The following is a 15,704-nucleotide window of genomic DNA, read 5'->3' as shown; positions in this document are numbered from 1 at the left end:
CTCCTGTTGCACCCTGCAGGTGCGCATTCATCCAGCGCCTACGAGAGCCGGGCATAACACATGGGGAGCCCGAGAAAAGGCACCGTTACCATTCACTTGCCTCAATGGAAAGATCTCTCGGGGATGAAAAGCACAGCCCTTATCTGTTCCTAATCCAGGGAGGCTGCTTGCTGGTCACTTCCTTGCTTCTGTCTTGTAAATGGCACCGCAGCGCTTCACCCCGCAGCCGCAGCGGTAGCAGCAGCAGCAGCCACGCTGCGTGCTGGCAGCACGGGGAGGTCGGGCACCCAGCCTGCACGCCCTCCCATGCAGCGAGGAAGCACTATTATTCCTGCTCAATGGAGAAAAAGGAGGTGTTTTGCTCTGACTCTTCTCCCGGCTGGAGCAGTTTTACCCTGCTGTTCACACGGGTGCAGCTCTATGCACACGTGGCTGTTGGTGAAATGGGATTAAAGCACCAGCAGATGAAATGATTTACCCAGGGCTGTATAATAGGAAAACCAAGGACTGGAAGTCAATAACTAATATCCAAATCTATATAGTTTTTTTTTTTCTAGGTTAAGCTACAGTATTTTTCCTGAAATTCAACGAATTCTTCGTAAGAACCCATTTCACAACATCCATTGCCTCCGTGGGATAACACTCATCATAAACGAAATGCACGTTTGTTGATCTTCACTAAGAATACTTGGTAATAAGGCACGTTTAACACCAACGGCTGTGGAAATAGGGCTGCCAAGCCTGTTACGCTGGGAAGCTGCCTGATTTTGCTCAGAGCCCTGCGAGTGCTGGGCAGGGATGGGCTGTGCTTCCCCAGCCCCACAGCGCGCTGAAGGGGCCGGGAGTTTTTGGAGCCCTGCTGTCAGAGTACAATGTTGCCTAAGCAAGCATTAAGAGATTATGGTAATAATAGGCATGCTTACTCCAAATAAAAGGTTTCATTAATCAAGCCATATTGAGATAAACCTGTCAGTGGACAGAGGAAACTAGAAATCAAACGCTGTGAAAGTTCTGACAGATTGTTAAATAGAAACCCTTTAAAACTGAATTTAATTTACTGTGATATTACAGATATTTATGCATCAATAGGCAAGTGCAGATTGAGTTCGGAGGTCAGCTGTGGTGCTTGAAAAATAAACGCGCAGAATGAAACAAAAGGTGACAGTTACCTTTGTCGGAAATTATGGTTTATTAAACTAAATATGAAGCTCTCACCTGACTCGCGTTCAGCAGAGAGGCGCGGGGTTGGGGCGTAATTTCATGCAGTAGATTGGGGAACAGCTAATTACAGAAGAGCTGCCCCTTTTTTTGAAGTTGTGTCTAGAAGCTGTACCAGAAGAAGCCAGGAGCAAAGGCTGCACCAGGTAAGCAGGCACTATGTTAGCACAGGGTGAGCGTGGAGAACTTTCTGCAGGATTGGTCACTAATTATGCCATTAAAGCCCAGCTCTCCATCGGGCAGCGTGTATTTGACTTCTATACCTCACATTTATTTATTTAATTTCTCCTCGGGAGTTTTTCTAAACCTCTCCATTTTCAAAGGAAACAGACTGGTCGCTGAGGTGTCCTGGGTGGAAAACAAAACTTTGCTCCTCCTTCAGAGGGTTGTCCAGTCTCATGTTTTTCTTCCAAAGGAGTGGCTGCAATGCGGAGGGAAAATTTGGACCTAGTCGTGTTCCAGCTCTGCCAATGCCAAGGGTCCTGCTGGCTCCACCAGGCACTGAAGAAGTCCTTGAATACCAGCAGTCCTGAGTGAAAAATACGCCCGTGCTATATGATATGAGCATATTTATCTGCCAAACTTATATGAGATCATATCTAAATACATGACTCCAAAACATATAGTATATTACATTTCACACGCATAAGAAACACGTAAAACATGCAGGACATGTTAGCTACAGCTATGCTGGACATATGTCCTTCCCAGAACGACAGCCCACAAAATCCTGCTGGACTCAAGGGGATGCGTACGAAGAATGACTGCAATGGAAGCAAGCTCATGAGCAAAGCCCTCCAGGATCTGGCCCAGCTTTCCGAGAAAATTTCCCCTTTTTGTCCACACAGGGGATGCGGGACCAGGCTATTAGTTAATGGTAGAAGCCAAAATGTCAGGATACTGTGACAAAGTCCTGGCCGCGTGCCTGCTCTGGTCATCATCGCCTGGCAAGCCGCGCGTTGACGCCAAGGGGCCCTGCAGGAACCTTCTTGCCGCTGCTCAGGGCACTCAGGAGCTGCCCTCGCTGCAGCTTCAGTGTAGGAATGACCATTGCTCCAGGCTGAGTCACCCTAGGAAATGGAAATAAAATGGTAAAAACTGTCAGGAGAAAGCCAGGAAGGAAGGACGATCATGTTTCATCTACACGAAGATGAGAATTTACCTTACAAATTTTAACAAGACTTAGCTTGGAAAATGAAGCTTTAGTTCAGGTTTAGAATACAGTTAACTCGGAGCATATATTTAAGTCCCATTAATTTACAAGGTTTAAATGCTAAGATGAGTATTTCTGGAAGCACGGGCTCTGGGGCAGGGAGAACATTGAGGAGGCCTCCGCGTTCATCCCTGGGCTTCCAGGAGGGCCCTGGCAGACCTCAGAGCTGCAGGCACATACACGGAGGTGGGTCTCAATGGGGGAACCCTCTTGGGTTTCCAGGAGGAAGGATGTCCACCCATTATTCCAGAACAGTAAAAGCCAGGGATGGATGAGGGTGATGTGGCACAGCCCCCAGGAGGGTGAATCCTGCAGGCAGCCATGGACGGGCCTTGCCCAGGGCCACGTCCAGCAGTCAGGCCTTCAGGCAGCAGAGCAAGGAAGGCTTTGGGTCCTCGTCCCCTGCCATCTTCCCAGCCACACTTGCTTGTAGCAGAATTTTATTTATTTAGATGAGTTTAAAAGCAATTAAGACATTTTGGCAAATGCTGAGGTGCAGACTTCCTCCCTTATGATAGATCATTCCTGGCTTTTTTTCCCCCTCTCCTTCTGGACAGGTAAATGTCTCATGGTCCCACAGATATATATTTTTCTCTGTTCTGTCACTTAAAGTCCATTTAAGCACACCTGTTGAACTCCTCCATCATGTAATATTTTAACAAGGGCCCCTAAATAAACCTCATTTACAAACCGTGCTGCCCCACATGCTCAATACACTGTCATCACCTCCTAAACTGGAATCCCTCTTGGAAACCTTTCTCACCTGGGCAAAGGCAGGAGACCCAACACAAAAACAATGTTGATGTGGTTTAAGGAGTAAGTCACCCACGTGTGCTCTCATCATGCAAGCACTGGAAACGCTCATCTGGGCCCTCAGCGCTACCTGCAACTCCTCAAAGATGCTTTGAAACCAGCGGGGATTTACAGCATTCCTTCCTTGGAAGGCATTAAAATACTTTAATAAAATGTTTAATAAAGATTCTTCTAATAAGGTGAAGGATCTAAATTGAATTCAGTGAGTACTGTAATGGTCGAACCGACGGGCTTTGTGGGGGATGGCAGGAAGCAGCCCTGCTGGAAATGGTGTGCATGGTGCTCCTTCTGACCCCCACAAAAAAAAAAAAAAAAAAAAAAAAAAAGAAAGAAAGAAAATGAAAGATTTGGGCCCCACAAAGTGGATTTAGGCCAAAAACTAGCAGAAATTTCAGTTTCTGAAGCTGTCAGTTCTCTTTCCAAGATGTTTGTGGAGGGCACCCACTATTTATATGAAGAACTGCGCTGCGTTCTGTCCCTGGGAGGTGGAGGAGGAAAATACTGGGCCAGCTGGGGCAGGCAGCCTGTCAGGACGGGCCCTTGGTCAGGTCAGGACAGGGAGGGATTTTGTAGCATGGCTTTTCTTTGCCAAAATAAAAGAGTCCTCTAAAATGCCGTGCAGCGTTCTCCGGATAAGGAGCTACCTGGTTTAGCAGGTGAAAAGGAGCTTGGGGAGGGTTTGGAAGAGATATTATGGACCTGACTGCATAAATACCTAGCATGGGTTTTAACCTGCATTTTGGGTAAAATTCACCGTTCTGCAGAAGGCCCATAAAAGGCCCGCGCACCGCTTACGTCCCACCAAGGCACCATTTGCGTGGTGCACGTGGCGCTCCGGTGATGCATTGGCCCTGTGCCGGCCGCCCGCGGAAGGGGTTCAGCCGCCACCGATCGATGATGCTCAACGTGGTGGGGAAAAATATTAGCAGAGTGATTTTATTAACAACGGCGCTAATTCACCGCTTGTCTTTCTGTGCTTAATAAAGGGAATCGAGGGTGTTACGCGTGAGCCAGAGGAGCGGCTTACGAAACTATCCGGGAAAGAAAACAAACAAACAAAGCCTCCTGCCACCCGGGGAAGCATGAGAGTCCTGGCTGTGCTGGTTAATAAAAATAAATCCTGAGTAAGCTCGGGGTTCCCAGGGGGCTCTCACGATGTGCAAAATCTCAGAGGAGTATCTCAGAGTTTTGTAGGCATTGGCTTCGTGCTGGGAGAGGATGGGGTCAACGCATGGAGGGCTCCCATCCACGCTGCTGTCAGCACAGGGATTTCCTCACAGCCTGGCAATCCTTTTATCTCCTTTTGCACGATTTGCATCTTGCTGGCAGCGGGGAACCCCTGAGCAAAACACCCGCTGTGCCTTCCTTGCACCTTCTCCCTACCTGCAGTCAGTACCAAATCTCTGAGGGCTTGGACTGAGCTTCCCTCGCAGCCTCTCGCAGCCCCTCACTTTGGGTTGCATCCCCCCTTTTTGGGTCGCGTCCCCGGGTTTTCCACCAAATATTTGGTGCCCGCACCATCCCTTTGGGCTGCAGTTTCTGCATAGATGAATGGAGAAAGATTATGTCACGTTGATTTACTCCCCTTCCTCTGACAAATAAAGGTGTCTCCAGATAAAATATAACTTCCTTCCCGAGCCCATTGAGCCTCCCCGCTCCCTCCGTGCACGGAGAAGCAAACCCCGGGTCTGGAAGGGGGAACGATGGCCAGAGCATGTCCCCGACTCCAGCCTGTGGGTGAGGACATCACACCCAGACATCGCCCTGTGCATGGGGCCTGGCCAGGGACCCCCTTCCCAGCCGACCCTTCCCTCCGCAAAGTTGGATAAAAGGCACTTAAAGACATTTTTGAGACTTGCCTCTGCTTCGTGTTTCCATGTATTTATTACACCTCGTTGTACAGGAGCCTCCCCCAGGGATGGTGATGTGACTGGGTGCTCGGAGGATGAGTTTCAGGCGTTTTGTTCGAGGTGGACGTGAGCAGGAGCCTTCCAAGAAGCGCCACTGGTGGATGTGTGGGGCGTGCGTGGGCTGCAAGCTGGGGACCCCAATCGATCTGCTTAGAGGGTGGGGTGCAAGATGAAAATCTGAAGAATAAGTGAATCTCAGTCGAATGTCTGCCAACTGTCTGTCTTTTTTCTTTTTCCCAAACCAGATCGCAGCTAACTTTGCAGCCATCTTCCACAAAAGGCAGCAGAGTTGCTCTGCTCACACACCCCAGGTCACCCAGTAGCTCTTCGGTACTTTGACTTATTCGATGATCTTTGCTCTGTCCTTGCCTGTGAAGCACCCAGATCTCTCAGCACTATTGGGCTCTACTCTTACTTCTGATGATTTTGGCTTTATTTTGTGAATCCCCAGAGGCTGCCTCCTGGGAACCTGAGCCTACATCTTGGTGGGGACACCTGAGCACTGCCACCTGCTCAGGTGGCACCACAGGCCAGTGGGGTGCCCCCTGCAAGCACAGCGGGGCCAGCACCACGGGGACCCCCTGCCAGCCTCCACCCACCTGTGGCGTTCAGCTCCCAGGGGATGGGAAGGCAGAGAGGAGGCAAACAGCCAGCGAGACGAAGCACCTCAAGGAAAATGAGTGCTGGATTCGTGATTTTACGCATAACCTGCTGTTGGCTGGTGCTTAGATCCTGCCAGCACCTGCGGGGTGGGAGCAGGCAGAGGCTTGATGTGAAAGTAGTGTCGTAGGAGGAGGGACACGGTGCCTGGCCCTGATGGGGGGCACATCCATACCCATCCATACCCACCCACACCTATCCATACCCATCCATACCTACCCATACCCATCCATAACCATCCATATCCACCCGTACCCATCCGCACCCACCCATATCCATCCACACCCACCCATAACCACCCATACCCACCAATACCCATCTGTACCCACCCATACCCACCTATAACCACCCACACCCACCCGTACCCACCCGTACCCCCCTGTCCACTTGCACACAAGCCCCACACACCACTCTCCGTGTCCATGCCCACCGTGCAAGCCCCATCCCGGAGGCTGGGTCTCCCCTTCCCTGGGGACAGGGCTGCCCGCACCCGCCGAGTCCCGCAGCGCCCCGGCCGGGGGCAGCCCCGCACAGGCGCAAGTCCCGCAGGGCTCTGGCCTCCCCCCAGCTTGGGTTTCCCTGAAGGCGAACTGGGGCTAAATAATGAATCGATCTAAAATTAACCGGAGGAATGGAAATGCTCTAAAAATAAGCGAGCAGCTGCCGCGGCCGCAGCCCCCCGGTCCCGCGGGGCTGCGCGGGGCAGCTCCGCACCCGGGCACGGATGGGGCCCCCCAAAACTTCGCCTCCTGCCGATCCGCCGCCCGCTCCCACCCCGGCTTTTGGTGATGTTGCCGTTTTCCTTTCTTTTTTATTTATTTATTTTTTTATTTTTTGGCTTGGGGAGCCGCTGGGTCGCCTCCCCGGGGGGGCTGCGGTGCGGGGCCGGGAGCAGGGGCGCGCTCCTGGGCGCAGCGCCGGGCTCCGAGCGGCCCCGCACCGCCCAGCACCGCACCGCACCCGCACCCAGCCCCGCTCCCACCTCCTCCTCGTTCCCTCGCCGACCCCCGCAGCCCTCCGGCATCCTCCCTCCTCGCCCCTTTTTCTCCTTTTGTACTCAGGCGCCTTGCCCTGGCCGCCAGGGCGAGCGGGGGCTTTTGTAAAACGGGACGGATAAAAACGAGCGACATCATATTGTTTGACAGAGGGATCCGAAATGATAAAGTGCCTTCTCCGGAGGGGGGCGAAAATGGTGAATTCCTAAAAAACAAGCGAGCCGCTTCTCGCCTCTGCCTCCCTGCGCTGCTCGCCGTAGCCTAAAGGGATCCGCCGCCTGCCCCAGCCCGCAGCACGTCCAGCCGCTCTTTTCAGGGGAAGTCCTCCTTTTAAAAGCCTCCGTTTATTTATTTTTAAAGAAATGAAGAAGTGTTGGGAGGGGGGGAGAGAGGGCGGCTTGGGCTCGGGACCCCCCGTTCTGCTGGCGGCGAATGCGGAGCACAATTTTCGAGAGAAAGGCTCGTTTTGATTAAATCTGACATGCCGCTGATAACTCCATGCTAATGTGAAATAATTAACATAATAGCCATAATTAAAAGCACGCTAACAATGCCATAAATTTATCACACAATTTTACTAGCTTTCTGCCCCTAACTGCTCTCTCATCGTTAATTAAACGTGTTGCCTTTCCCGGAATGGATGTTTGTACATTTCCAATCCAAATAAATCCGAAAGCGCTTTGGAAACGCGGCCGATTTCGTTTTAACACCGAGCTCCGCCGCTTTTCCAGGCGATTTATTGCGACTGAAAAAAAAAAAAAATGGAAAGCGAACACGTGCGGATAGAGGCCTCGAAAAAAAAAATAAAAATAAAAATAAAAAAAAAAAAGGGAGGGGGGGGAACATGAAAAAGGGTCACCAAACGCGCACCTTCGCCCAGACCCCCGTGCCAGGGGTGCGCTTGCCCCAGCCGGTGTAATCCGGGTCAGGTCAACGATTTATAGAAGTCCTCAGTGAAAGTAAGAGGCTTAAGGAGCTGAAAGGGGACACCTTTGGTTTCTCCTTCCTTTAAAACGATTACAGAAGCAGAAATTGCCCCGGCGCTGCCGTTCCCCCTCGTTCCCCCCCAGCCTCCGGCTTTATTTTTAACTCGCCCCGCAGCCCGGCTCTCGCTTGGCCATATTAGAAGCCGATGGGGCTGTAATTAATTTCTCCCTCTCTACCATAACTTATGCCATCCTCCCTCGCCCCGGCGCTTGCCGTGTCTCTATTTGACTCGCTATCGATCCGGACCATACAGTTTGTTTTTCTCCCGTCGCTGAATCTATCTGTCTGTATGGGCGCCCACTTTCCAGCTCCGGAGTTGTCGTTATCGGGGTCGCCACCCCCGCTCCCACCGCCCGAATTATTTCCTCGCATCGCAGGGCACTGGTCCTGCCGGTGATAAACCCCGAAACGTGCCGGCCGGGGGGGGCTCCGAGCCCCCTCCCCGGGTTTATTTGGGGGATTTCCTCCTGGATGATGCCCGCCGTGACACCTTCGCCCCTGCTCGGGGTGCGGGTTTGGCTGGCTGGGCTCCCAAAAACTTTTCCCGAAACCTTCTTCCCAAAACCTTTCCCCAAAACTTTTCCCCAAAAACCTTTCCCCAAAAACTTTTCCCCAAAACTTTTTTCCCAAACTTCTCGCCCCAAGCCCGGAGGGGCTCCCCGGGGGGGGGGGGGGGGGGCCGCCCCGTCGGGCCGGGCTTGGCGCAGCGCAGCCCTTGGCGGGGGGGGGGGGGGGGGGGGAAGCTTTTCTCTTCGCCGTAATTAACGGCACCGATTAATTACCGGCGCTTTTCTCGTGCCGAGGAAATGCCCAACAAATTAAGAGGGGCGCTGGGGGGGGGGGGCGGCCCTCCCCTTCCCCCCGAAGGGCCCCGGGGGGCAACGGGGGCTGCGCCGCCAAACGCCTGAAAAGGGCACCGGGGAAGCCCCGAGGGGGTCTGGGGGGGTCTGGGGGGGTCCGGCCCCGCTGCCCCCCCCCCCCCCCCCCGCTGGGACCCCCCCAGCTCCTCCGGGCGATGCTGCCGGGGGGGGCCGGGGCACGGCGGAGCCTCCCGTGTGCTTCCCCGGGGGGGGGGAGAGGGCTGCTTGGGGGGGTGCCGGTGGTGCTTGGCTTGCCGGGACTGTTAGTTTTTATTTTTCCTTTAAAATAAATTTCAAAAAAAAAAAACCTGATCGGAAATTGGTCTGTCCCGAGGCTCTGTGCTGATTTCCTTGCGTTTACCGGGATCCCCAAAGCCGTGCGGGAGAGACAAGGAGGGGGAGAAAGGCCGGGCCGGGGGGGCCGGGGGGGGCTGTGCCGGGCGCCGCTCCCCGGGCCGGGGCTTACCTGGGGCCGCGGCACCGCGCTCCTCGCATTCACCCGCACTGCCTCATTTCCTACGTGTTCTTATGCTAACGCCCGCAACCGGTAAGTCGTTAACACCTCGGGAAAAGAGGGGAAAAAAAGAAAAAGGGAAAAAAAATTAAAAGGAAAAGAAAAGAAAAAGAAGAAAAAAAGGAGAAGAAAAAAAAAAAGGAAAAAAGAAAAAGAAAAAAGGGAAACAAAAAGGAAAAAAGAAAAAGAAAAAAAGAAAAAGAAAGAAAAAAAGGAAAAAAGGAAAAAAAAAGGAAAAAAGGGAAAAAAGGAAAAAAAGAGGGAAAAAAGGAAAAAAAAGAGGGAAAAAAGGAAAAAAAAAAGGGAAAAGAAGAAGAAGAAGAAGAAAAAGGAGCCGGCTAAAAGCTTCTTTATTTATAGTTTCCCTTTGTTATTTTACGTCTTTTTTATTTCTGCCTGCACCTAATGGGATGGATCAATCAATAGCCGCGCTCGGATCTTCCGCTCCCAGCTGGTGCTGCCGATAGTGGGGGAAAAAAAAATGGGGAAAAAAAAAAGATAAAAAGGAAGGAAAAAGGGAAAGGAAAGCGCCCGGAGGGGCTCCCGGAGCCCGGGCTCGCCGGGTCCCAGCGCTCCGGGCCGGGGCCGGGGCCGGGGCCGGCGGCCGCGGAGGGCGAGGAGGAGCCGGGGGCGGCCGGGGGCTGCCGGGGCCCGACGGGGCGGGCGGCGGCGGTGTGAGCTCAGCGGGCCGCGGCGTGACGTCACGGCGGGGGAGCGTGACGTCACGCGGTCACGTGGCGCCGCCTCCGAGTATATCTTTAACGGGAAAGTAATCGATCAGGCAGTCCGGCCCGCCGCGCCGCCACGCTGCCCGGCGAGGCCCCGCGACGCCCTCCGGCCTCCCTCCGGCCTCCCTGCGCTGCCTCCCGCCCCCGTCCCCTCCCTCCCTCCCTCCGCCCTCCCTCCGCAAAAAAAAAAAAAAAAGAAAAAAAAAAAAGGAAAAAAAATTTAGAGGGAGAGAGAGAGAGAGAGAGAAAAGGGGGAGAGGAAGGGCAAAAGCAGCCCGCGGACGAGCGGTGCGGAGCGGTGCGGAGCGGGGAGCGGAGCGGTGGAGCGGAGGGCGCCCGGCGAGCCCCGGCGGCCCCCATGCCCGGCGGGCACCCGGCGCGGAGGGCGGCTGGGAGCAGCGGCGCCGCCTGAGCCCCGATGCCCGGCGGCGGGAGCAGCCGGAGGTGACCGGGCCGCAGCCGCCGGAGCCCCGAGGGCGGCCCCGAGCCGCCGCCGCCGCCGCCGCCGCCGGGAGAGGAGGAGCGGGCGCGGCCCCCCCATGCCCCGCGGGGGCGGCGCGGCGGGCGGCAGCCGGGCCGCTCGGGTGTAGCGGCGGGCGGCGGCGCTCGGAGGAGCCGCGGCGGGGAGGCGAGGGGGAGGCCCGCCGCCGGGGCCGCCCCGGGGCCGCCGCCGCCTCTGCCGGGGCCGCCGGGAGCGGGCGGGGGGCCCCGTCGGAGGCGCGGGGATGACCCTGTCGGGAGGCGGCAGCGCCATGGCCGGGCAGAGCGCGCTGGCGGCGGAGGACGTGGACATCGACGTGGTGGGCGAGGGAGACGACGGGCTGGGCAAGGAGAGCGACGGCGAGGCCCGCAGCCCCGGGGCGCCGCCGCCGGACGGGGCGGCGGAGCCGGCGCTGCCCGCCGAGGTGGGAGCCGAGAGCGGCAGCAGCGGCAGCGGCAGCCCGGCCCCGGCGGGCCCCGGCGGAGCGGCCGAGGGCGGCAAGGGGGGCGGCGGCGGCGGCGGCGGCGGCGAGGACGGGGCGAGCGGCGCGGCGGCGGCGGCGGCGGCGGCGGGGCAGAGCAAGCCCAAGAGCAGCCTGGTGAAGCCGCCCTACTCGTACATCGCGCTCATCACCATGGCCATCCTGCAGAGCCCGCAGAAGAAGCTGACGCTGAGCGGCATCTGCGAGTTCATCAGCAACCGCTTCCCCTACTACCGGGAGAAGTTCCCCGCCTGGCAGAACAGCATCCGCCACAACCTCTCGCTCAACGACTGCTTCGTCAAAATCCCCCGGGAGCCCGGCAACCCGGGCAAGGGCAACTACTGGACGCTGGACCCGCAGTCCGAGGACATGTTCGACAACGGCAGCTTCCTCCGCCGGAGGAAACGCTTCAAGCGGCACCAGCAGGAGCACCTGCGGGACCAGACGGCGCTCATGATGCAGGGCTTCGGCGCCTACGGCCTGGCCGGGCCCTACGGCCGCCCCTACGGGCTGCACCCCGGCGCCTACCCGCACCCTGCGGCCGCCGCCGCCGCGCTGCAGTACCCCTACATCCCGCCCGTCGGGCCCATGCTGCCGCCCGCCGTGCCGCTGCTGCCGTCCAGCGAGCTGAGCCGCAAAGCCTTCAACTCGCAGCTCGGCCCCAGCCTGCAGCTGCAGCTCGGCAGCCTGGGAGCCGCCGGCTCCATCGTCAAGTCGGAGCCCAGCAGCCGCCCGTCGTTCAGCATCGAGAACATCATCGGCGGCCCCGCCGCCAGCTCGGCGGCCGGAGCCCAGACTTTCCTGCGGCCGCCCGTCACCGTGCAGTCGGCCCTCGTGGCCCACCAGCCGCTGGCGCTCGCCCGGACCACCGCGGCCATCGCCCCCATCCTCAGCGTGCCTACCAACATCATCGCCGGCCAGTTCCTGCAGCCCGCCGCCCCGGCCGCCGCCGTGCAGGCCAAGTGGCCGGCGCAGTAGCCCAAGCGGCCGGCCCGGTAGCCAGGGTGGCCGGCCCGGTAGCCAGGGTGGCCGGCCAGGTAGCCAGGGTGGCCGGCCAGCTAGCCCAAGTGGCCGGCCAGGGAACCCCAAGGCGGCCGGCCCGGTAGCCCCAAGCGGTCGGCCCGGTAGCCGGGGTGGCCGGCTCGGTAGCCCAAGCGGCCGGCCCGGTAGCCCCACCGCGCCCCTCGGATGGACGGACAGACGGCCGGCCGGCCGGACAGACAGACAGACCGCTGCCGGCAGCGCCTGCCGCTGCTTTTCGGGCTTTTTATTTTTCTAAAGAGGCGAAAGGACGGTCGCGACCAGCAGCCGCGGGCTTTCACTTTTTTTGAAGGTTCCGGCGCTCCGAGCGGTTTTATCCGAAAGAAGCGAGCGAACGAAAAAAAAAAAAAAAAAAAAACACGAAAAAAAAAATGTATAAAGAAATAAGCGGGGGAAATTTTAAATATTAAACGAACGAACAGCAGCAACAGCGAGAAAAAAAATAATGAATTTTGGAGACGAAAAAAAAAAGGAGGAAAACGCTGTCATTCTATTATAGAAGTCTGTTTATATATGAATGAATATATGTATTCTAAATGTTATCCCTTCGTGTTGTACACAACTTTGTAAATAAATTTTTAAAACGCTCTGCCCGGCTTTGTCTGACAGGCGCGGCGACGGCGGCTTCGGGGCCGAGCGGAGCCGAGCCGGGCTGAGCCGTGCCGGGCCGGGCTGAGCCGTGCCGGGCCGGGCTGAGCCGTGCCGGGCTGGGCTGAGCCGTGCCGAGCTGAACCGAGCCGTGCCGTGCCTTTCCGAGCCGGGTCGAGCCGAGCCGTGCCGTGCTGAGCCGGGCTGAGCCGTTCGGAGCCGTGCCGAGCCGAGCCGGGCTGTACCGAGCCGGGTCCGGGTCCCGCTGCTCTCTGCGGGGCCGGCATCGCCGCGGCTCCCCCTGCATTGCCCCGTGCTTTGAGTCCCGGCCTCGCCGTGATTTGCCCCAAAATTTCTTTAATTTTTTCGTGCCCGACCCGGCTCTGCGCGGCGGTGCGGCGGGATGCCGGCCCTTCCCGGCCGGCGCAGGCACGCTTCGGGGAGGCTTTCGCGGCTGTTTTGGGGGAGAATTGGTTTTAAATAAAAAGCCGGGGCCATCCAAGAGCCAAATAAATCTGAGATTTATTTGGGAGGGAAAGAAAAACGAAAACCCGTGCCCGTGCGGGGTCCGAGCGCGGCTCTTTCGTTGGAGGGAGAAGTGCTGGGGAAGCGGCTCGGCGTGGCGGCGGCAGGGAACGGCCTTTCTCACCTAATTCCCGGCAACTAAGTTTGGAGGGCGGCTGCGAAAAATGTACATTTCTGGGCGTTTTCGTGGCTAAAATACAGAGAGCGCCGAGGGGAGAAAACCGCAGCGCTGCAGGGTTTAAAGCCCGGCTGCGGAGGGGCTCGGGCTGGCGAAGGGAAGGCGAGACCTCGGCGCTCGGCACTGCCCGGGCTCGCTGCTTTATCCTCTCCCTGGCGAAACGTTCGGGTTTCGTCGGTGCTGGAAGCCTCGGCGGATTTTGTTCGGGCCCTAGAAAGCGGCTGCGGGGGAGAAACGGGCGGCGGGCGCTGCGAGAGGAGCCGAGAGCGCAGCTTGGGGAAAAAGGGGGGAAAAAAAAAAAAAAAGGCAAAAAAGGGCAAAAAAATCCGTCCTTGCTTTCCTGGCGAGGACTAAATATGATTTTTTTCCTAAGTCAATATTTACACCTCCGCGTATATGCTCCCAGATAAAGGAGGGGCTGGAAGTTTGCAGGCAGGGAGCCGCCGGGCCGGGAGCGGAGCGGGCACCGGGCCCCCCCCCCCCCCCCGGCCGGGAGAGCCCCGCGGGTCGTCGGCGTGCTGCGGCCATAAAAGTCGCGGGGAGTTTCACAGTTGTGTCTGGCTAATCGGTTTTACACAAACAGCAAATGGTACGTGATGCGGGCAACACGCGCGGGGGTTATTGCTATATTTAGCGGATCCCCCCCCCTGGGAAAAGAGGAAGGAGCCTCTGCTTGAATTCGCTTCTCGGCTCAAGAAGCTGCTGATCCAAGGGCTTCCAAGTGACACTGGATAACAGGGGCTCATTCCATTCCCGAGCCTTTGTTGCTCAGAAAATCGCTCGCTCATATTTCCGCGCATAGCAGCAATACCTCGGGCTCGGCATCTGCGCTCCGGGCCCGGCGGCGGGAGCTGCTCGGAGCGGCCGGCGGCGGCGGAACCGGCACCTTGTCGTGTCCCCCCCCCCCACCCCCGGCGGCCCTTCCTCCCCCGGCACCTCCGTCCCCTCTTCCTCTCCCTCCCGACGGCGGCCGGCAGCACCCCCGGTGCCGCAGCATCGCGGGGAAGGGGCGGCGGCGGCTCCCGGGGCCGGGGCCCCGCGGGCAGGTGAGGGCTCCCCGGGGGGGTGCAGTGCCGGCACGGGGCCTGCAGGGGGCGCGGGGACCGGGAGCCCCCCCCTCCCCCCCGTAACCTCCCCTGGGGGTCGGGACCCCCCTCCCCGGGGGGGGGCTGGGAGCATCCCCCCGGTGCGGGGCCGGGCTGGGCATCCCCCGGGCACAGAGCGGGCTGCGGGGCGCGGGGGGGGGGGCAACGGAAAGCCTTTTTCTTTTTCTTTCTTTTCTTTTCCCTTCCCCAGCCCCCTGTGGCAAAACTGGACGCGGCCGGTGACCGGTGACGGATGCCCCGAGGCGTCCCGGTGCGCTCTGGGGCGCTGGGGGGGGGGGGGGGGGGGTCCGGGGCCCTCCGCACAGCTCAGCCCCGGCCCCGACCCCCGTGGCTTTTTGCTGGGGTGGCCGGGACCCTGCTCACGCCTCCCGTGGGAGCTCGTGGGCCGGAGGGACCCGGTGCGACCCCCCCCGAGCATCCCCAAGAGGGCGCGGAAGATGCGCGCCCGCGGCTCCGGCCGCCGCAGCGTCCCCGGAGCCGGGAGGGAGCACGGCGGCGTGCCGGGGGACTCGCGGTGAATTTACGTCGTGGCAGTCCTAAAACATAAAGCGTTATGTACTTAAAAGACACAGAGCATAGGTATTACACCCACAGAAAGTATTTTAAGTCAGTGAATGTTCAATGTAGCAGGTAGAGATGAACTTAGCACGTCTCCCCGACTGAGCTGGGAACAGACTCCTCAGCCATAAAATGCACTTAACAGTCTATTTAATAGTGGCGAGGTCCTTGAAAATGCAATATCCATGCTAATCTCGCCTTTTTTTCCTAAATCAGAAATGAAAAATAGGTCAGCAAGGTAGAACCTTCCCCTCCCGTTTAAAACGTGCCATTTCGTCTATTCGAAGGGCTGAGCAAACTTTATTCATTCGGGCTCGGCGAGCGGGCGCCGCGCAACTCGATTCGGATCGGGGAACGGGAGCTCTGCTCCGGCCGCAGATCCGGAGTGCCGGGGGGGGGCTTTGCCTCGCCTCCGCTCGGCTTTCCATCGCCCCAGGAGCTGGGGGAAGGCAAAGAGCCGGCCGAGCTGCCTGCAAAGGGTTAAGGGAAGGCGTTTGTCCGCCCGTTATCGGCTTCTCCCTGCTGCCGGGAGCCGAACGGCAGCCGCTTGCCGGCCGCCCCGCTGCTCGATGTGTCCGCGGTGCCTTTCCCAGCCATTGATCCGCTCAAAGTCACCGCAGAAATGCTGGTGACAGGGACTCGATTCCAGGCGGCGCGACCTGGTGCGAGCATCCGGGAGGCGTTCGATAACAAAGCTTTATTCCCGGGAAGGGAACGATCGCACCTCGAGAGCAGGCGGGCTGCGATAACTGGGAGGGTGGGGAGCGGGACGGGTGCGGGACGGGGACGGGGATGGGGACAGGATGGGGTTGGGGACAGGGACGGGGACAGGCTGGGGACGGGACCCC

The 15,704-nt window shown here is 58.2% G+C and overlaps 1 protein-coding gene and 1 long non-coding RNA gene across 2 annotated transcripts; one reads left to right on the top strand and one right to left on the bottom strand.

Moving 5' to 3' along the window:
• Positions 1–1,117: 1,117 nt before the first annotated feature.
• On the bottom strand, positions 1,118–8,421 carry LOC308199343. The gene is made up of 4 exons (XR_013954585.1): positions 6,245–8,421; positions 5,754–5,896; positions 5,104–5,523; positions 1,118–2,288 (listed from the first exon to the last, which is right to left on the bottom strand). It is a non-coding gene; the product is annotated as an uncharacterized lncRNA (long non-coding RNA).
• Positions 8,422–10,475: 2,054 nt separating this feature from the next.
• Positions 10,476–11,983, top strand: FOXD3 (forkhead box D3). Its single transcript, XM_080603391.1, has one exon. The coding sequence runs from the start codon at positions 10,624–10,626 to the stop codon at positions 11,836–11,838; it is 1,215 nt and encodes a 404-aa protein (XP_080459517.1). The 5' UTR covers positions 10,476–10,623; the 3' UTR covers positions 11,839–11,983.
• The last annotated feature ends 3,721 nt before the right edge of the window (positions 11,984–15,704 follow it).

This window comes from Anser brachyrhynchus (assembly GCF_964034855.1).
Source record: "Anser brachyrhynchus genome assembly, chromosome: 8".
Taxonomy (NCBI): domain Eukaryota; kingdom Metazoa; phylum Chordata; class Aves; order Anseriformes; family Anatidae; genus Anser; species Anser brachyrhynchus.
This window is presented reverse-complemented; position numbering and strand designations above follow the sequence as displayed.

What these genes read in the sequence shown, in the direction of transcription:
- FOXD3 (XM_080603391.1), top strand. Translation starts at nt 10,624, where the DNA reads ATGACCCTGTCGGGAGGCGGCAGCGCCATGGCCGGGCAGAGCGCGCTG.